Source organism: Notechis scutatus, chromosome 6 (assembly GCF_049901735.1).
Source record: "Notechis scutatus isolate UNSWTSFEM ecotype Mainland chromosome 6, rNotScu1.2, whole genome shotgun sequence".
Lineage (NCBI taxonomy): Eukaryota > Metazoa > Chordata > Lepidosauria > Squamata > Elapidae > Notechis > Notechis scutatus.
In genome coordinates, this window is record NC_142014.1 from 37696355 (window position 1) to 37718910 (window position 22556).

The 22556-nt window shown below is 35.9% G+C and overlaps 1 protein-coding gene across 1 annotated transcript in view; it reads left to right on the forward strand.

Annotated features, from left to right (window-relative positions):
• Positions 1-22556, forward strand: part of LGR5 (leucine rich repeat containing G protein-coupled receptor 5) — a 94857-nt gene that overhangs the window by 27194 nt on the left and 45107 nt on the right. Inside the window, 1 exon segment of the mRNA XM_087967998.1 lies at positions 879-950. Coding sequence (XP_087824124.1) covers positions 879-950 — 72 coding nt within the window.

The window sequence follows — 22556 nt, forward strand, 5'->3', positions numbered from 1 at the left end:
TTTTCTTGCTAAATAACAATCAGGATGCAATTTTTTGTCTAATTTTTTTTTTCTTTTGGATTTTTTATTTTAATCTCTTGAGTAAAATAAAAAAAAACGTTTAAAAAAACTAGGTTCTGTCTTCTAGCTGAGCAAATGCAAATTGTAGCCTGCCTCAGTTTTCCTAGTCAGCAAGATAATATTTTTATTGATCACTTCATTTGATCATCAACTCTATAACCTAAGTAAATTCTACAGTGAGAAACTAGATGAGCAAAAGCTAGGCCAAATATGCAGCTAATCAATTCAGCTCTAAGTAATATTCATCAAGTCAGGTTCCTCAGTAATTACAGTTTTGTTATATACCCAGCATACTCAGCTGATGGAAAGCTACTTAATTTAACTCTCTTACATAAGGGTCCCCAACCCCAGTCTGTGGACCGACACTGGTCCACAGCATGCCAGAAACTGGCCCACACAAACAAGCGAAGCCCCATCAATTGCATGTAGGCATCAGACAAAATCATGTCTCCTCCAGTCCAGGGAAAAACCTCTTTCCAAGGAACCAGTCCCTGGTAGCCAAAATGTTGAGGGCCACTACACAGCTTTGTAATATAGATTAAACTGAGGGGTAAAGCAGGTTCAGTTTTTTTAAACAGTTTCATGACAGTGGAAAGTTAAAATGAAGTTTCTAATATTCTAACCCTTGAATAAAGTTTACATTACATTGACACTTTTGTAATATCAACAAAACAGTTATTGTACTTGAAATTCAGGTTTTGGAAAGCAGTAATTAGCAAGATTTTTCTGTGGAGTGATTAATGTAATTTATATTTGTAGTTAGCATAAGACAGCAAAATTAACTATTTTTTGTTTACCTATTTTATGTACTAATATAGAATGCTTCAGAATAACCTGTTAAGACAAGTTCCTTCTGAAGCACTTCAGAACCTACACTCTCTTCAGTCTCTGTAAGTATACACATATTTGTTATGTCAGCGTGTATTTTTTAGAGTTAATCCCAAAATATATTATTCAAACTATCTTCAGAACTGTAGCCTCCATTTGTGCTGACATATTTGAAGAGTGCTCAAGTGGCAGAAAGCTACGTTTGGATCTTCGCAGTTCTGACTATTTTCTGCATATAATAACAGGGAATATATAAACACAAGGAAATAATTGCGGCACTCCATTTTCTTCCTGGCCTTTTGTTTTGTTTTGGTTTTGTTCCTTTTCATTATAACAAAAAGGAAGATGTTTGTTCAATGTTTAGTCCAGCAATAGAGTTATCACTGGCAGATCTTTGCTACTTCAGTTCACAGAACCACACTGACTCCAATAACTTTGTTCAGCTGCCTCACTTTATAGATGTGGCTTCTGTGCCCCAATGCAATACCTAGAAAGGGGTGACCATTTTACTGGGCCCTATGAAATGGAGGCTTTATTTAAGTAGTATATTAGGGTTTTGTGCAGGCTAAATAAACAACAGCTGAGTCTAGAAAACATCAGAGAGATGGGGAGAGATGGGGGAGGGGAGGAGATTTGTTTGGGCACCACTTGCAGAAGAATCCTATTATATCTCTTCTTTGACTTTTCTAATGGTGGCATTTCTGCCACAGACAGGGCTGGGTAGGATACAAAATTGGAGGTAATGCATGCATGACATCAGATCCAAGTATGTAAATCATGGAATTTGCAGTGTGATATTGCCTTATGTTTTGTCATTGCCCCCTTGTGACCACTACAGATGCCTATACATGTACAATTTTAATAAATTTTATTTCCAAAGTTAAAATGCAAACTTCAACAGAAAAAAGGAAACAAAAACAAAGCAAAACTAAGTGCCCCCAAGTTGAACACTATAATAAATATATTTCAAAAATAATAGTTCCTCCCCACAAAACAGCTCTATAATTTATAATCTTCTACAACATTATTTGCTCTGCTAATTTGACCTACCATCTATCTACTCTTAAAAAACATTTAACAAATAAACCCAACACAAAACAAAACTTGAAAGCCCTCTGTTAACAATCTATTATTGTATTTCACAATTTCACAATACAATATGCAATAAGTTTTTTAAATCAATGCTGCTTTCAGCCTTCTCCTACAAGCCTGCAGTTCTCAAACAAATTTCCTTCTCCTTCAATTCTATCAGCCTCAAATTGACTTCCAATCCACCCAGAGGTGGTATTCTTCTAGAGAACCATCAGCAGAAATTTTTAATAGTTTGGAGAATCAGCAAATACCACCATTGACTGGCCCAGCCCCCATCTATTCTCTGCTGAATCCCAGCTGATCGGCTGGGTCTTCTTTTGTTGCCCTACACAGGAAAATGGAGCTGGAAAGCAGGTTAATGGGGTAGGGAGGGAATGGGGATTTTACAGTAACCTTCCCCCGCCATGCCCACCAAGCCATGCCCACAGAACCAGTAGTAAAAAAATTTGAATCCCGCCACTGAATCCACCCAATTTTAAGAATGATTTAGCTGCTGTTACCTGTATCCAAATGTCATCCTTAGGTTGATTTATAACTGTCGTTAAATCATTGAACCTTTTATTGAAATTTTCATCTAGCACTTTCTTTTCAGACGCTTTGACATTAATTTGATGTGGCTCTAGCCTTTCTTTTATGTCTCTTTTTGTGCGCATTGTAAATAGTACATAATGTACAGTATAATGTTCAATATCCCTAATTTATTGTTATTTTCATTTTTAAATTTGTTTTATAGCCAAACTTTCACAACCTAACACAGACAAGTCCTCTCGAGGACAAAAGAAGTAGATGTTCCATAACAAAATGACCACAGGAAAAACTAAAATAATATTTCCCATGATAGAGAGTAAACAGAAAAGAAAGGGAAAATTCTCTCTTTAGAAAAAAAGAAAAGAAAAAAGACCAGAGATATATACAAAAGAAAAATAAAATGGCAAAGTTCTTTTAAAAGCTAGTAAAATACAAAATACTTGCAGTAGAAATCTGATGCAAATGTAAATGAAATTACTTTCATTACCAAGGAGAAAGTCTTTGCACCATTGATGTCCATGTGGCAAAAGCAAAAATGTTTCATAACTCCAAAGCAAAGAAGTAAAATCAGGTAAAATTTACATTTTATGTCCAGCAAAGGGGTATAAAATCAATCAGCATTCAACTAGACAATGAATTAAAGATGTAAGTTAAAATTTAAAAAAATAAAAAAATTCAAAAGCTGATGTTTAAAACCTGAAAAAAACACAACCAGTGACAGGAAAAGATAGAGACCCAATCCTCTAACCACTCTTACCAAGAATTGCAATTATTTAGATTTTTCCTCCCTGGCAAGTACATGGTCATCTGAGGATCATCTTGGGTCATTCCTAGTTTTCCCATTCAAATCTGGGGAGCCCACTGTCAAAGGACCGCCTTTAGCAACAAAGTCAACTGTTTGTTGGAGGAGAAAAAAAATAATCCTGGTGCTCAGCCATTTTTTAGAAAGCTCCTACTTTTAAATTTTTAAATCATCAAATTGAAAATAATATGTGTAATTATTTTATTATTTTATTTCTGAGTTTAGAAAATCATTCTTTTACATTTAAAATAACTGAATGGCTAAAAATCAGTTATGCATGTTTACATGTGATGTTGATCATTTATGACAGTAAACTTCAAAGTCTGGTGTTAGAAGAAAATGGACTGTAATGGATTGACAGTTCATATAAACAATGGGTCCTTTATTGAGGCAGAGATACTTAAAGCTTCAATTCCATTTCTAAATAACTATCTCACTGTCCTTTATTCTTGGTTTAAATATCTTTCCAAAAGGTAGGAAAGGTAAATAAGTAAGAAAACAGAGGAGTTGGGAACCCTAGCTAAGCACTGGTGTTTGGTAACAGAATTAAAATAAAAAGAGAATGAGAGTGGTCAGCAGGAACTTTAAACAGCTGTGGATCAGGCTGTAGATAAAGTGATACATTCATGTGCAGAATAACTACTATCCATTTGAAAGAAGATAGTGGGCAAATGCAACCTCTTCAACAAAAAGAATTAGAACAATTTATTTTGTTGTAAATGAGCCTGAATCTGTTGAGATTCAGTTTCTTGTTCTGTATAGCCTAGTAATTTTCTTTCTATAGTTTGCTTCTAGTCTTGGTTTTCTATTTAAAAAGTAATTCAAACATTTGTTCCTCTTTTTTAATTTTCAACTTTGAAACTATGGGGGGGAGCAGTTGTATAAAAGGTAATTAGATCAGTTTACAAAATAAAATTTCTTCAAGAAATTACAAACTTCATAATTAGCATTAATTTGATGTGAATATTGTTAACCACTTTATCTAATTTAGTGATAAATAAATGAATTTACTGATGTCTAGCTAATCTTACTGCTCTTCTACAGATTGCACACTGTTCTGTAAATACATCTGATATTTTTCCCTGAAACTATTCACTTCCAAATTCATTTGTTGTATAGCATGAAATAAAATGTTTTTATACCCTGAACTTTTCCAACTTCAGACTGCTGTAATGCTATTGTTGTAGGAGTATGCAGTCATCAAGTAATACATCTTAACAGATTGTTGGTGGTAGCTGCATAGATCCTGCATCTAGTAAAAATAAGAGCAGTGTGCATGTAAAAGCCCAGGCCTCTTGATGCTCTCTCGAAGAATTTTGCTTAATGTGGTATATGCAATGGCTGTCAAACTAATTGTTTATTTTCATTCAGTCTGCAGCCCAGTCTACAAAGAATTGTAATTAGTTATCATATGTTTACTAGTCTGCTTATTGTCTTTTAACTAAAATGAAACATGGCTTAAAAAAGCATTCTAAAGCAATAAGCATACTTTCTTTGCTCTTGACGTAATTTGTATGTTTTAAGACCAAAATTTTGGTAATTTCTTCCAACAATAATAAATGTGTGTTCTTATAAACAAAAGACTCTCTGGGCAACATGTCAAAAAATCAACATACCAGTTGTAGCAGCACCTTTTGTCTTGGTGTGCAACATTTATGCATGTACAAAAGGAGGAGCACTTGTGTTACACTGCCACAACAAGCCATCTTGACTTTTTTTTTAACCTTCGAGGAGACTGCAAGTTACTTTCATTTCATTTCATATTTGAGTCATATTACTGCATCACAGGAGTCTTACAACTCAACAGAACATGAAGAGATTAATACATATTTAATGTTATTTCTTAATGAAAATGAAAATAATTTAAATGTCTAGTATTGTTTTCAGTATTATTTTCTTGTGCCTGCATAGCTCTGTTCCATCTTCATCTTCAGACTGTATTAACATACTATCAAAAAAGAGCCATAGTTATTATGGAAATTTTGTGTTATGGTCACTGCCATAGCATTTAGGGTATACCGCCAGATTCCATAGCTATAATCTTTAGTGGGTTTATGACACATTTTGTTTCTGCTTGTACCAAATGAGGGAATAAATAAACTTTTTTTCTGTTACTGTAGTCAAAGCAGAAGAAACTAAGATTCTTAAAATAAAATTTACATCTATGAAATGAAAATATGTATTTTTCTTATTTGTGTCTAGTTAAATGCATAAAACATTTGCTCATTAGTGAAAGAAATATTTATCAGACATAGATAGAAAAAATTAATGACTTGGGCGATAGCTTCAGGGAGAGTTTTCAAAAACCTTCTTAACTCTTTCCTCCTTCCCTCAAAAAGCGGCCCTGGCCCCAGGTTGTAGAGTAGAGGAATGGAAGCAAAAAGGAAAGAAAATACTTCTGCAGCTTTCCCCCTTGAACTGGAGAAAAAACCATTTATCTCCAAGCTACTGTACAGTAGAAACACGTGCAACAAAATGGGCCTATGCAAGCTTTAGCTGTCTGTCTGATTGCCTGTAGAAGGCAGTCTACAGTCTAGTCTTTAAGTCCTTAGCTGGGCTCTACAAGAAGTTAGACAGACACTTAAAGCTGACAAAGACCTAGCATCCCCCATTTTGCACAAGTTTCTACAGTATAGTAGTCAGCTAATTTTGGGAGGTGAAGGTTTTTTTCTACCCAAGTTCAAAGGAAAAGCTGCAGAAAGATCTTCTTTCCTTCTATTTTTCAGCCTGGAGTCAAAGTAAGGTTTTCAGAAGGGACAAAGATTGGAGAGCAGAGGTTTTAACAGCTAATTGGGGTGGGGGAAAGGGGAAGATCTACAAGTCTGTCCCTTGCAGCTTTTTAAAATTTTATTTATTGAAGAAATGTGGCTTTCTGGGGAAGGGCGGGGGGGTTAAGTAAGAGAAAGGTTTTGGGAAGGTCATCCTGAAGCTGTCACCTTTTATGCAAGGGTGAGGCTTCCCAAAACCTAGCCAGAGGCAGGAGAGGCTTGCAGCCTCCTGAGGATCAGCTGATCAACGACCAGCTGATGGGCACAGAAAGCTGTGACAGCAGTCACCATTTGTACAAGGAATTGTTGGGATCCTGATAGTGACAGCTGTTTCTAGGAGGCGTGGGGAGCCGTCCTGTCAGGGTGGGAGAGAAGAGAGGCAGGAGGATGCTGTAGCATCCCCAAAGTAAGGGTGAATGACCACAAGGCCATTAAAACTGACATAACTTTGAAATGGAGTAGTATGTAGTTTTGGAGTGTTGGTTATAACTTTGAACTATCTTTAAGAGGCCTGTTATTTCTCAAGGACTACCTGTACACTACATTATTTTGGACAATACAAACCAGGTAGTTATACCTTAGATGTCAGTTAAGAACAACTTCTCTTTTGAAAACACATACTATCATTATTACATACCCGTGTTTCCCCGAAAATAAGACAGGGTCTTATTTTCTTTTGGGCCCCAAAATAAGCACTAGAGCTTATTTTTGAGGGGGTGTCTTTTTCCCCCATATACAGGAGGCCCACTTCTTCTGCTTGCTCACACCAGGGCAGGAGGCTGTGTGGCATGCCATTGTTGGCACTAACAGGCAGGGGGATGGAGCTGCCCCATGCACCCTGCACCCCTCAGGGCCCTGCATCCAGGCCACTCATGCTCTAACACCTGCCTTGCTTTGTGACAGTGGCTCCACCAGTCCCATCCACCAGGACCCCACGTGGCCACCGGCCCACTTGTTCTGCTTGCTCACGGTGGCAACAGAGGGGAAGACTGAGCTATTCATCAGTGCTGCGGCCACAAGGCAAGCTGCCCTGTGCACTCTGTACCATCCTACCTCAGGGCCCCCATAGTCAGGCAATCCTTGCCCTGACAGCTGCTTTGTCTCGCAGGCATGGCACTGGCATGCTGCTCGGCCTTCTGCCCAGTTGCAGCCATGAGCAAGCAGAAGAAGTGAGCCAGCTGTTAATGCTGTCATTGTGAGGCAAGTGTTGGGATGTGGATGTCCTGGCTGTGGGGGTCCTGAGGCAGGGTGCATGGGGCAACTCCACCACCATCCTGCTTTGTATTGTGGCCTCAGCACCATAAGCAACCAGACAGAATGGACAGGTGGCTGGCTGTGCAGGCTCTTAAGTAAGGCTTATTTTGAGGATAGGGCTTATGTTAGGCACACACATAAAAACATGCTAGGGCTTATTTTCGGGATATATTTTATTTTGGGAAAAACAGGGTATTATTTACTGATTTCCTATAATTTTATTTCATGACTATGGCCCATACAAACATTGCAATGCTGTACTACAATAAAATCGGTATTTTTTAAAATCCTAGATACTGCATTCATATGTAGTATTAAAATACTAAATGTTCTTGTACTAACTGTTCAGGGATATATTTTGTTAAGCTATAGAATATATGGTCAAAACATATACAATATACTGTATTATTAAAATTATGCTGGATTATACTCTTTAAACTGCATGACTTTTTCTTGAATGATCTGGGCATTTTAAGTGAGTTTGTAAAAAATTTCATGTAATATTCCCCCCCTTTTTTTTTAAACAAGTTTTATTAATTTTCAAAACACACAAGTCATCATTATCCATTACATATTTAAACCTTTTTCCATTATAAATTTAACAAGTCAGATGAACTATAATTCTGTTTTAAACCATTTCCATATAAACATACAAAAACCTCTTATCCACTTTCTCTTTATTTCTCTTTACTCTTATTCCATTTTATTATTATTATTTCATCTATTTCTTTCTGACTTGGTTACCATTATTCTCATTCTATATTTCTGCAAGGTTTCATTAATTCTCCCCCAAAAAAAAAAAAAAAACATATATACACAACACACAAAACATAAAAAAGATCTTTTTGGAAAGTAACTTGGACCCAGGTATCTCTTTCTTCATGGACTTCAACTGTATTCATGCTCATCTTACATATCATTACTTATTTTATTTACCATTCTAAGTCTTCTATATTAACTTCTCCACATATTTCACTCTTTTTAATTCTATCTTAATTAATCATCTTAATTTGAGTCATTATATTTGTATCTTTTGTCCATTCTTTATTGTACCTTTGTCTCATTCCTTATAAAAAGAAAGAAATTTCTCCTGAAATCACTAATCAGAGTATGATGCCTTTCTATCTCCCCACTAAATTAATCAAGTTAATCTTTAAAATAACACCCAATACCCAATCCGATTTTGCTTGGTACATTCTAACTGAATAATACATCCAGAATAATTAAATACATAATTAAACAATAGATCTAAATATTAAAAACAAATACTATAATAAAAATTTTATAATAACATCAATACCATAATCTTATTAAACTCTTTAATTAAAACTCAATATTCCAAACCTCCCCTCATATTATTAAATTTTAAAACCAATCATTATTAACATTTCAACATTTTAATCTCTTATCAACTCTTAAGCCATTTAAGTTTTCTATTTCTAATACAATACTACAATATCATCTTATGTACCTTGCAAAATCTCTTTGAAGAAATTATACTTATCCTTTATCCCTAAAAAGATTCCTTTTTCCCATTTAATTTCAAAACTTTGTAGCTTTTCTCCACCTTTTCCTTTCTTTCTTCTCCCAACAAACCTTTCTACCCCCCCTTCTTCTAGCCTCTGCCTTACTGGCTTCCCTTCTCAGTCGTATTCCTCTTCCTTTTGTTTACTATCATTATATTGATTTTGCACCTTATTTTTCCCTTTCTTAAATGTTTTTTAAATCTTAAGTCCTTTATTTCTCTTCCTTTCCCTCTTCCTTCTTTCTTGGTCGAGTTCTGAGATTTATTAAAGATGGCTTCCTCTCCTTCTTCTTCTTCTGCTGTCTTCATCTGTTGTAATGTTTGTTGATAGTTAATGAGCGCCATTTCTAAAAAAAGGAAAGCGTCTTTCAAACCAGCTTTACCATTTTTTTGCTTGTTCATAATCTTTTCTCAGTTCCTCAATAGAAGGAGCCATTATAAATCTTTTCTTTTCTTTTCTCTTACAACAACCAGAATATTCCAAAGGAAAAATAAAACAATCCCAAAGTTATCAATCAGTCCAAACCAAGGCAGAGTTCTCACTTTCTCCTCCTAGAGTAGTATCAATCAAAGAAAAAGAAAGTCCAAATCTGTTTCTTAAAATCTTATTGCAATATATTTTAGTCTTTCAATCCTTAAGGCATCTCCTCCAACAAAGTCTTAGCATACAAATATTTTTTTTTAGTCCTCTCTTTTCCCACTCATCGCTTAAAGCCAGTTTTCACCTAAAAAAATAGGTTTCTTAATATTCACTTTTTAATCCGTAGAAAAAGAGGGTAAGCTATCCTTTCAGCACCATCAAACTGCCGCTTTTTTCCTCTTCTCGAAGGTATTCAGAAAGTCATACTTTTCAGGAATTTTGTTAAATATGTCTTAGAGTCCTAGGAACCAAGAAAAACTTTCTCCTTTCGAACACTTTCTCCACTTCCTCCTGCGCATTCTTACCTGGCTGCCAGCTTCTTTGTGGCGGCCATTACGGACCGCCGCTGCACCATCTCCTGGGAAGAGGGGTTCTGCCGGCAGGGGAGGGGTCTGCAACATCCCCAAACCCCTCTCCGGATCCCCCTACCTTCAGCTGCCCCTGCAGGGCAGCCTAGCTCGCACCCGTCCGGATCGGAGCCCCAAAAACGGCTAGCGCGGCAGGATCGTGCAGCCGCGCAAATCCCTGCCGCTCGCGAAGCCGACAAACCGGAAGTCCCCGTAATATTCCCTTTTATATGCTCTCTATAAAACAAAACAAAATATTTTTGGATTTCTAAGTTACTTGTCTTTGGGGTATAACATAGCTTTTAAACTATCTGCATGTTAACCATGTATTATAAATTGCATATAATGTATTGTTTATGAGTTAATGGATTTAGTTTTGAAAGTGCCAAAACTTTGATCAACTCAGCTGAAATAACTGAATGAAAACTGAAGGTTTCGTTGCATGCGTTAGAGATTGGCATGCCTTATTTACATTATGATAGGAAGCACAATCACTAATTAAATATTTTACTATCTACAAATAGAACAATGGTTCTTAAGAATAAAATAAAAGATCAGATAGACAGGAAACATTTGTGGCAGTAGATTTTAAGAGTACTTTATAAACCCTTTAACTGCGTTAAGTATTCTGTAACATATTCTACTGTAACTTCTTAGCTTGGTATTTTGAAAATTAACTCTGCTGGATTTGAATAAAATGTAACTTTATTATATTTTTACCAATGTACAGTGTATACTGTATTTGTTATACACTTTTTTTAATTTAAGAGATGAACATCATGAAAATGAATTTAAAACAGTTGTATCCAGATCTGAAGTTTTTTTTAGATTTTTAGACAAAGAATTTAAAATCTATAAATATTTCATGTCATGTGTAAGGAATTCTGAACTAAGATCCTAATTCAGTTAATATTGGCTAATTTAGGGGAGTGAGCAGATTTGAATACAATGGGGCTTTTGCATAAATGTTCTTAGAACAGGAACCAGTTTGATATAATGTCACAGCATCAGGCTGTGGAAGACTGCTCGTCCTGTCTTAGCACAACAAAGTCAATCTTGTTTGTTGCTCTAAGAAGCAGGCAATGGTGAGATAACTTCAGGGGCTTGCTCAGCCATTTTTAGAAAGCTCCTACTTTTAAATTTTTAAATCATCAAATTGAAAATTGTTGTAATTATTTTATTATTTTATTTCTGAGTTTAGAAAATCATTCTTTTACATTTAAAATAACTGAAACTAAAAATCAGTTATGCATGTTTACATGTGATGTTGATCATTTATGACAGTAAACTTCAAAGTCTGGTGTTAGAAGAAAATGGACTGTAATGGATTGACAGTTCATATAAACAATGGGTCCTTTATTGAGGCAGAGATACTTAAAGCTTCAATTCCATTTCTAAATAACTATCTCACTGTCCTTTATTCTTGGTTTAAATATCTTTCCAAAAGGTAGGAAAGGTAAATAAGTAAGAAAACAGAGGAGTTGGGAACCCTAGCTAAGCACTGGTGTTTGGTAACAGAATTAAAATAAAAAGAGAATGAGAGTGGTCAGCAGGAACTTTAAACAGCTGTGGATCAGGCTGTAGATAAAGTGATACATTCATGTGCAGAATAACTACTATCCATTTGAAAGAAGATAGTGGGCAAATGCAACCTCTTCAACAAAAAGAATTAGAACAATTTATTTTGTTGTAAATGAGCCTGAATCTGTTGAGATTCAGTTTCTTGTTCTGTATAGCCTAGTAATTTTCTTTCTATAGTTTGCTTCTACTCTTGGTTTTCTATTTAAAAAGTAATTCAAACATTTGTTCCTCTTTTTTAATTTTCAACTTTGAAACTATGGGGTGGGGAGCAGTTGTATAAAAGGTAATTAGATCAGTTTACAAAATAAAATTTCTTCAAGAAATTACAAACTTCATAATTAGTATTAATTTGATGTGAATATTGTTAACCACTTTATCTAATTTAGTGATAAATAAATGAATTTACTGATGTCTAGCTAATCTTACTGCTCTTCTACAGATTGCACACTGTTCTGTAAATACATCTGATATTTTTCCCTGAAACTATTCACTTCCAAATTCATTTGTTGTATAGCATGAAATAAAATGTTTTTATACCCTGAACTTTTCCAACTTCAGACTGCTGTAATGCTATTGTTGTAGGAGTATGCAGTCATCAAGTAATACATCTTAACAGATTGTTGGTGGTAGCTGCATAGATCCTGCATCTAGTAAAAATAAGAGCAGTGTGCATGTAAAAGCCCAGGCCTCTTGATGCTCTCTCGAAGAATTTTGCTTAATGTAGTATATGCAATGGCTGTCAAACTAATTGTTTATTTTCATTCAGTCTGCAGCCCAGTCTACAAAGAATTGTAATTAGTTATCATATGTTTACTAGTCTGCTTATTGTCTTTTAACTAAAATGAAACATGGCTTAAAAAGCATTCTAAAGCAATAAGCATACTTTCTTTGCTCTTGACGTAATTTGTATGTTTTAAGACCAAAATTTTGGTAATTTCTTCCAACAATAATAAATGTGTGTTCTTATAAACAAAAGACTCTCTGGGCAACATGTCAAAAAATCAACATACCAGTTGTAGCAGCACCTTTTGTCTTGGTGTGCAACATTTATGCATGTACAAAAAGGAGGAGCACTTGTGTTACACTGCCACAACAAGCCATCTTGACTTTTTTTTTAACCTTCGAGGAGACTGCAAGTTACTTTCATTTCATTTCATATTTGAGTCATATTACTGCATCACAGGAGTCTTACAACTCAACAGAACATGAAGAGATTAATACATATTTAATGTTATTTCTTAATGAAAATGAAAATAATTTAAATGTCTAGTATTGTTTTCAGTATTATTTTCTTGTGCCTGCATAGCTCTGTTCCATCTTCATCTTCAGACTGTATTAACATACTATCAAAAAAGAGCCATAGTTATTATGGAAATTTTGTGTTATGGTCACTGCCATAGCATTTAGGGTATACCGCCAGATTCCATAGCTATAATCTTTAGTGGGTTTATGACACATTTTGTTTCTGCTTGTACCAAATGAGGGAATAAATAAACTTTTTTTCTGTTACTGTAGTCAAAGCAGAAGAAACTAAGATTCTTAAAATAAAATTTACATCTATAAAATGAAAATATGTATTTTTCTTATTTGTGTCTAGTTAAATGCATAAAACATTTGCTCATTAGTGAAAGAAATATTTATCAGACATAGATAGAAAAAATTAATGACTTGGGCGATAGCTTCAGGGAGAGTTTTCAAAAACCTTCTTAACTCTTTCCTCCTTCCCTCAAAAAGCGGCCCTGGCCCCAGGTTGTAGAGTAGAGGAATGGAAGCAAAAAGGAAAGAAAATACTTCTGCAGCTTTCCCCCTTGAACTGGAGAAAAACCATTTATCTCCAAGCTACTGTACAGTAGAAACACGTGCAACAAAATGGGCCTATGCAAGCTTTAGCTGTCTGTCTGATTGCCTGTAGAAGGCAGTCTACAGTCTAGTCTTTAAGTCCTTAGCTGGGCTCTACAAGAAGTTAGACAGACACTTAAAGCTGACAAAGACCTAGCATCCCCCCATTTTGCACAAGTTTCTACAGTATAGTAGTCAGCTAATTTGGGAGGTGAAGGTTTTTTTCACCCAAGTTCAAAGGAAAAGCTGCAGAAAGATCTTCTTTCCTTCTATTTTTCAGCCTGGAGTCAAAGTAAGGTTTTCAGAAGGGACAAAGATTGGAGAGCAGAGGTTTTAACAGCTAATTGGGGTGGGGGAAAGGGGAAGATCTACAAGTCTGTCCCTTGCAGCTTTTTAAAATTTTATTTATTGAAGAAATGTGGCTTTCTGGGGAAGGGCGGGGGGGGTTAAGTAAGAGAAAGGTTTTGGAAAGGTCATCCTGAAGCTGTCACCTTTTATGCAAGGGTGAGGCTTCCCAAAACCTAGCCAGAGGCAGGAGAGGCTTACAGCCTCCTGAGGATCAGCTGATCAACGACCAGCTGATGGGCACAGAAAGCTGTGACAGCAGTCACCATTTGTACAAGGAATTGTTGGGATCCTGATAGTGACAGCTGTTTCTAGGAGGCGTGGGGAGCCGTCCTGTCAGGGTGGGAGAGAAGAGAGGCAGGAGGATGCTGTAGCATCCCCAAAGTAAGGGTGAATGACCACAAGGCCATTAAAACTGACATAACTTTGAAATGGAGTAGTATGTAGTTTTGGAGTGTTGGTTATAACTTTGAACTATCTTTAAGAGGCCTGTTATTTCTCAAGGACTACCTGTACACTACATTATTTTGGACAATACAAACCAGGCAGTTATACCTTAGATGTCAGCTAAGAACAACTTCTCTTTTGAAAACACATACTATCATTATTACATTCCCATGTTTCCCCGAAAATAAGACAGGGTCTTATTTTCTTTTGGGCCCCAAAATAAGCACTAGAGCTTATTTTTGAGGGGGTGTCTTTTTCCCCCATATACAGGAGGCCCACTTCTTCTGCTTGCTCACACCAGGGCAGGAGGCTGTGCGGCATGCCATTGTTGGCACTAACAGGCAGGGGGATGGAGCTGCCCCATGCACCCTGCACCCCTCAGGGCCCTGCATCCAGGCCACTCATGCTCTAACACCTGCCTTGCTTTGTGACAGTGGCTCCACCAGTCCCATCCACCAGGACCCCATGTGGCCACCGGCCCACTTGTTCTGCTTGCTCACGGTGGCAACAGAGGGGAAGACTGAGCTATTCATCAGTGCTGCGGCCACAAGGCAAGCTGCCCTGTGCACCCTGTACCATCCTACCTCAGGGCCCCCATAGTCAGGCAATCCTTGCCCTGACAGCTGCTTTGTCTCGCAGGCATGGCACTGGCATGCTGCTCGGCCTTCTGCCCAGTTGCAGCCATGAGCAAGCAGAAGAAGTGAGCCAGCTGTTAGTGCTGTCATTGTGAGGCAAGTGTTGGGATGTGGATGTACTGGCTGTGGGGGTCCTGAGGCAGGGTGCATGGGCAACTCCACCACCATCCTGCTTTGTATTGTGGCCTCAGCACCATAAGCAACCAGACAGAATGGACAGGTGGCTGGCTGTGCAGGCTCTTAAGTAAGGCTTATTTTGAGGGTAGGGCTTATGTTAGGCACACACATAAAAACATGCTAGGGCTTATTTTCGGGATATATTTTATTTTGGGGAAAACGGGGTATTATTTACTGATTTCCTATAATTTTATTTCATGACTATGGCCCATACAAACATTGCAATGCTGTACTACAATAAAATCAGTATTTTTTAAAATCCTAGATACTGCATTCATATGTAGTATTAAAATACTAAATGTTCTTGTACTAACTGTTCAGGGATATATTTTGTTAAGCTATAGAATATATGGTCAAAACATATACAATATACTGTATTATTAAAATTATGCTGGATTATACTCTTTAAACTGCATGACTTTTTCTTGAATGATCTGGGCATTTTAAGTGAGTTTGTAAAAAATTTCATGTAATATTCCCTTTTATATGCTCTCTATAAAACAAAACAAAATATTTTTGGATTCCTAAGTTACTTGTCTTTGGGGTATAACATAGCTTTTAAACTATCTGCATATTAGCCATATATTATAAATTGCATATAATGTATTGTTTATGAGTTAATGGATTTAGTTTTGAAAGTGCCAAAACTTTGATCAACTCAGCTGAAATAACTGAATGAAAACTGAAGGTTTCGTTGCATGCGTTAGAGATTGGCATGCCTTATTTACATTATGATAGGAAGCACAATCACTAATTAAATATTTTACTATCTACAAATAGAACAATGGTTCTTAAGAATAAAATAAAAGATCAGATAGACAGGAAACATTTGTGGCAGTAGATTTTAAGAGTACTTTATAAATCCTTTTAACTGCGTTAAGTATTCTGTAATATATTCTACTGTAACTTCTTAGCTTGGTATTTTGAAAATTAACTCTGCTGGATTTGAATAAAATGTAACTTTATTATATTTTTACCAATGTACAGTATATATTGTATTTGTTATACACTTTTTTTAATTTAAGAGATGAACATCATGAAAATGAATTTAAAACAGTTGTATCCAGATCTGAAGTTTTTTTTAGATTTGTAGACAAAGAATTTAAAATCTATAAATATTTCATGTCATGTGTAAGGAATTCTGAACTAAGATCCTAATTCAGTTAATATTGGCTAATTTAGGGGAGTGAGCAGATTTGAATACAATGGGGCTTTTGCATAAATGTTCTTAGAACAGGAACCAGTTTGATATAATGTCACAGCATCAGGCTAAAAACTGGAAGACTGCTCTGGTCCTGTCTTTGGCACAAATACAGCGGAGTAATCTTGAACCAGTCACCCACTATCAGCTCTAAGAAGCAGGCAATGGTGAGATAACTTCAGGGGCTTGTCTAAGTTGTTGTAAAAAGTCAAAACTGACTTAAAAGCACCAAAAAATAAAAATGTTCTTAGAGTTGCTCTACAAATACCGTGTTTCTCATATAATAAGGCTGGGTCTTATTTTTTTTTTGAGCCCTGAAAAATGGCTAGGCCATCTTTTCGGGGGTGACTTAATTCCCCTTGCATCTTCAGGCAGGCAGGCGGCGATGGCTTGGATGTTGACCTCGGCGTTGGTGGGGCACTTCGTATTGGGGTCAACGCAGGCAGCACCATATCCGGGTGTGCAACAAAAGTACTTGCTAACGGCAAGCCCCCCACTATTCCCCCATTTCGCATGTTTTAATATAGGCCTTAATTTGGGGGAGGGGCTTAATTTCATTTCATGCATATAAAACATGCTGGGACTTCCTATTGGGGGAGGCCATATTGTTGGAGAAACAGGGTATTACTGAACGCATAAGCTTGGTCATGGTTGTGTTCTGACCCAAACTTGGTTCCAAGAGAGCAAACACAAGACAAAGGCAGCAGCACAACCTTTTAATGTTTCATATATGAATTCTGTTTCTTCACAGATAAAAGGCTGCTTCCAACTAATTAGCTCTGACAAGAAAGAGCCTTGCCAAGTTTTTTCCAAGGCTGCCAAAAAACAACAGATAAGAAATAGTTTACAACACAAGAGTCTTCAAATACCAACTGTAATGTCCACAAGGCTGAGTTTCAAAATGTCTTTGTTTCCTACAAAGAACGTTCGCTGCACAGCCTCCTTCTTCTTGAAGGAGGGGCCATTACCTTGCAGCCTTACCCCTGAGTCGCCCATGCTGCTGTAGCTGCTCTTTCCTGCAAGCAATCCTGCGTGCACACGCACTTGGCACAGGCTTCTCGGGAACCTTCTCATCGCTGCTGCCAGCCCCCACAATCTCTGAAGGTAGCAGTCCACTCCCTAATGATCCTGGCCCCTCATCTGAGTCTTCGCTCTTCTCAGCCATCCACACCTGCTGCCGGCTAACCACAACAGATTGTTATTGTGGGATTCTAGTTATGTCCCCTTCCTGTAGAGCAGGGGTGTCAAACTGGTGGCCCGCAAACTGGATGTGTCACGTACAGGCCACACCCACCCCAGCTTCAGGTGAGGGGAAAAGTCATGATAAATCATGTGACTGCAACATGATACCGCAAGTTTGACTCCTGTGCTATAGAGGATTTTGATGGGAATTTACTTTCCTGACTCTTCTATGAATTAATTGTTCAAAGTCGATCAAAAATAGCATTAAAGCCTTCCTGTTATTAGTAGTAAATATAACAATATAATAATTCAGCATAAATAAATAATTTATTGTATAGATAGAAGATACCTGCCTCAAAAACAGTCACTTTCTGGGTTCAGCTTTTTTTTAATTAATGAAACAAAAGGAAAAACATTTAAAAACAATGAATGTGGTGCATACATCCCAACCACACCTGCTTATCTTACATCATCAAATAATACATATAACAAAAAAATACAAATTTACATATATACATAAACTTTAGTCATCTTTAATACATTTATTCCTTTCTTTTTTTTAACCAGTGATAAAACTTCTCCCAGATTTTGTAACAATCAGATTCAGTCTTATTTTTTAGTTCCTGAGTTACTCTAACCATTTCAGCGCGTGTCCAAATTTTCTTAATTATTTCCATCTCATCTGGCATATCATTACCTTTCCATTTTTGGGCAAGGGCTAGCCTTGCAACAGTGGTGACATGGACTATTAAATATGTTATCTTTTTATTATATTTTTCCACATCGATTGCCAGTAAAAAAGATTTCAGGTCTAAATTCTATTTCAATTTTACACATTTCTTCTAACCAATTTCTAATTTTCAACCAGTATCTTTGTGCTTTATCGCATTTCCACCATACATGATAATATGTTCCAATTTCTTTATTGCATTTCCAACATTTAGGGGATAATTTCGGATACATTCTTGCCAATTTTGATGGTGGGATGTGCCATCGATAAAACATCTTTTATAAATTTTCTTTATACTATGCTGCCAAAGTAATTTTTTTGTTTCTATCCTATAAGATCATCCAAGTTTATCCCATATCCAAAATCCTTCAACAAGGCCAACATTGTTTCTTTTACCTTTTCTTCTTCCAATTTGCATTCCAATAATACTTTATAAATTTTTTAAATCAGTTTCTCGTCTGTTCCTAATAATAATTTATCTAATTCTGTTTTCCGACTACTGATTCCCCATTCTTTCATATCTTTACCATATCTCGATTGTAATTGCAAATAAGCCCACCATTCTATCTCAAATCCCAAGTCTTTCAACTCGGGTCTGGTTCTTAATTCTCCCTTCTCATCTAATATATCCTCATATGTAATGACCTCCCCTCGATGAAGTAGATGTAGGTACATTAACACTTCTATTACAGATAACCAAGTTGGTATTTCAACATAAATTTGTCATTTAGTTTTATTCCATACATTTAGTAGAGCCTACCTAATTTTATGCCTTTGAAAATATCCGTGAATTTGTTGTTTGTCTTGCCACAAAAATGCATGCCACCCTGCCTGTAGATTATATCCTTCTAATGTTAACATTCTTTTATTCTTGACATTTATTCAGTCTTTAACCCAAGTCAGAATAGCCACTCTATAATACAATTCCCAGCCAGGTAGGCCAATCCTCCTCTTTCTGTAGCATCCTGCAACAATTTTAGTTTGATTCTGGCCTTTTTTTTTCTGCCATATAAATTGCGATACTAGCTTATCCAATTGGTAAAAAAAATAATAATTCTAATTTTACAGGAGCATTTTGAAATAGAAACAATAATTTTGGTAGTGTGTTCATTTTTATGGATGCAATTCTCCCCATAAAAGAAAGTCTTAAATTGTTCCATTTCTTAAAATCTTCCATTATTTTTTAATTAATGGAGTATAATTATCCTCCTTAAGAGTTATACATTTCACTGAGATCACAATTCCCAGATATTTAACTTTGTTGTCTGGATGTCCGTTATCCTTCTTTTTGTACATTTGTCATATTTTTTGTAAGTATTTTAGTTTTTTCTCTATTAATTTTTAGCCCCGCGACTTCTCCAAACTCTTGTAATTGCTCTATAAGTTTTGGTCCCGAATTTTGTGGATCTTCTAATATAAAAGCCAAATCGTCAGCGAAGGCTTGTAATTTATACTCTTCTTTTTTATTTTTAATCCCTTTATTTCTGATTCTTTCCTAATTATTCTTGTTAGTACCGCTAGTGTCGAAATAAATAATAATGGTGATAATGGACATCCCTGTCTCATTCCTTTTTGTATCTTGAATTTATTTGTTGTATAACCATTTATCAGTATCCTGGCTTCTTGTTTATTATATATTGCTGATACTACATTTAAGAATTTTTGCCCAAAATCTATATACTTAATTTGTTGCAGAACGAAACCCCATTTTACATTATCGAATGCCTTTTTGGCATCTAAAAACAATAGTGCTACCTGTTCTCCACTATGATCTTTGAAGTACTCTATGATTTCTAAAATTGTCCTTATATTGTTCCATTCTTCCATTCAATATACTTTTTTCTTCTTCTGATATTCTCGGGAGATCAGCTTTCTTTAGGTAATTTATCCATTTTTCTTCTATTAGGTATTCTTCTTCTTTATATAGGCTCTCATAAAATTTCTGAGCTATATTCGTTTTCGCTTCGTCTTGATAGCATATCTCCCCCTGTTCATTCTGTAGCTTAGTAAGCCATCTTTTTTCTGCTTGTTTTTTTCAGTTTGCAGGCTAACCATCTTCCTGGTTTATTGGCATTCTCAAATGTATTTTAACAGATAACAGATAATCAGAGTTGGAAGGGACCTTGTAGGTCATCTAGTCCAACCCCCCGCCCAAGCGGGAGACCTTACACCATTTCTGACAAATGGCAGTCCAATCTCTTCTTGAAAGTCTCAAGTGATGGTGCTCCCACAACATCCAAGGGCAAGCTGTTCCATTGGTTGATTGTTCTCACTGTCAGAAAGTTTCTCCTTATTTCCAGGTTAAATATCTCCTTCAGTTTCCATCCATTATTCCTTGTCTGGCCTACAGGCACTTTAGAAAAGAGCTTGACCCCTTCCTCCCTGTGGCAGCCCCTCAAATATTAGAAGATGGCTATCGTGTCTCCCCTGGTCCTTCTCTTTACTAGACTAGCCAAGTCCAGTTCCTGCAACTATTCATTGTATGTTTTAGCCTCCAGTCCCCTAATCATCCTGGTTGCTCTTCTCTGTACTTTTTCTAGAGTCTCAACATCTTTTTTATAATGTAGTGACCAAAACTGGATGCAGTACTCTAGGTGTGGTCTTACTAAGGCTTTATAGAGTGGTATTAGTACTTCCCTTGATCTTGATTGTATCCCTCTGTTAATACAACTTAAGATTGCATTAGCTTTTTTGGCGGCTGCTGCAAACTGCTGGCTCATATTTAGCTGGTTGTCCACTAAGACTTCAAAATCCCTCTCCCAGTTCCTGCTATTGAGCCTGGTTTCGCCCAGTCTATATGTGTACTTTTGGTTTTTCTTGCCTAAGTGTAGGACTTTACTTTTCTCTACATTGAATTTCATTTTGTTAGATATGGTCCAGTGTTCTAGTCTGTCAAGATCCATCTGGATCTTGAGCCTATCTTCTTGGGTGTCAGCTATTCCTGCCAGCTTAGTATCATCTGCGAATTTGATAAGTTCCCCTTCTATTCCCTAATCTAAGTCGCTAATGAAGATATTGAAGAGTACTGGGCTTAAGACGGAACCTTGTGGCACCCCACTGCTTACTTCCCTCCATGTAGACTTAGACCCATTAAGGACTACTTGTTGAGTACAGTTTGCCAGCCAGTTGCGAGTCTAGTGGTGGTGCTATCTATTCCACTTTTTTCTAGCTTACTAAGAAGTAGGTTGTTTTATTCTTTTCAGTTTGGGGGCTAGATCTTCTTTTTCCAACAGATTTATTTCATGTTTAATTAAGTCAATTCGTAGTTTTATCTCTTTCTATTTTAGTTTTTCTTGTAGCTTCATCTCCAAGTTTCTATATTCTATTTCTAATATTTTTCATTGTTGTTTCTTTTCCTTGTTTTTGTTTATCACCACCCTTCTCATAAATGCTTTAGCCATGTCCCAAGTGTTTTGTAGGGATGTGTCTTCTTCTTTATTCTCTTCAAAGAAGAACTTTCCTTTTCCAATTTAATTTTAAATTCCTCCTCCTTTAAGATCGTTCTTTTTTATTTTCTTATTTTCACCTTTATAATCCATTTCTTTATCTATAATTGCATTAAAATCACCTAGAATGCATATCTCTTCATATCTCAAAATTAAGTCCTTAATTTTGTTATATAATTTTTGAAAAAGGTTTTCTTTTGGGCCATTTGGGGCATAAATTTCTACCAAAAGAATCTTTCTATTTTCTAATTCTATCTCTACTATCAGTATCCTACCATCTTTATCTTTAAAATTTTCTTTGGCCAAAATCCAATTTTTTATGTATAACACCACCCCTCTTTTCTTTTGTTTATCTAACGACACAAAAACATTCCCTAGTTTTTTATTATTTAGCAGATATTTTTGATTCTCTTTTATATGTACTTCTTGTATGACTATTATGTCCGCATTCAATTTTTGTAGATTATGAAATATTTTTTTCCTTTTTGCCGGAGAATTTATACCATTGATATTCATCGATATTACTTCACATTTCTCTCTTTTCTTATCTGTTTCTTTGTCTCGTGCTTCTTTTTTTTTTTAAACAAGTTTTATTAATTTTTTCAAAACACACAAATCATCATTATCCATTACATGTTTAAACCTTTTTCCATTATAAATTTAACAAGTCAGATAAACTATAATTCTATTTTAAACCATTTCCATATAAACATACAAAAACCTCTTATCCAATTTCTCTTTACTTTTCTTTACTCTTATTCCATTTCATTATTATTATTTCATCTTTTTCTTTCTGGCTTAGTTACCATTATTCTCATTCTATATTTCTGCAAGGTTTTATTAATTCTCCAAAAAAAAAAAAAAAAACATATACATACAACACACAAAACATAAAAAAGATCTTTTGAAAGCAACTTGGACCCAGGTATCTCTCTCTTCATGGACTTCAATTATATTCATGCTCATCTTACCTATCATTACTTATTTTATTTACCATTCTAAGTCTTCTATATTAACTTCTCCACATATTTCACTCTTCTTAATTCTATCTTAATTAATCATCTTAATTTGAGTCATTATATTTGTATCTTTTGTCCATTGTTTATTGTCCCTTTGTCTCGTTCCTTTT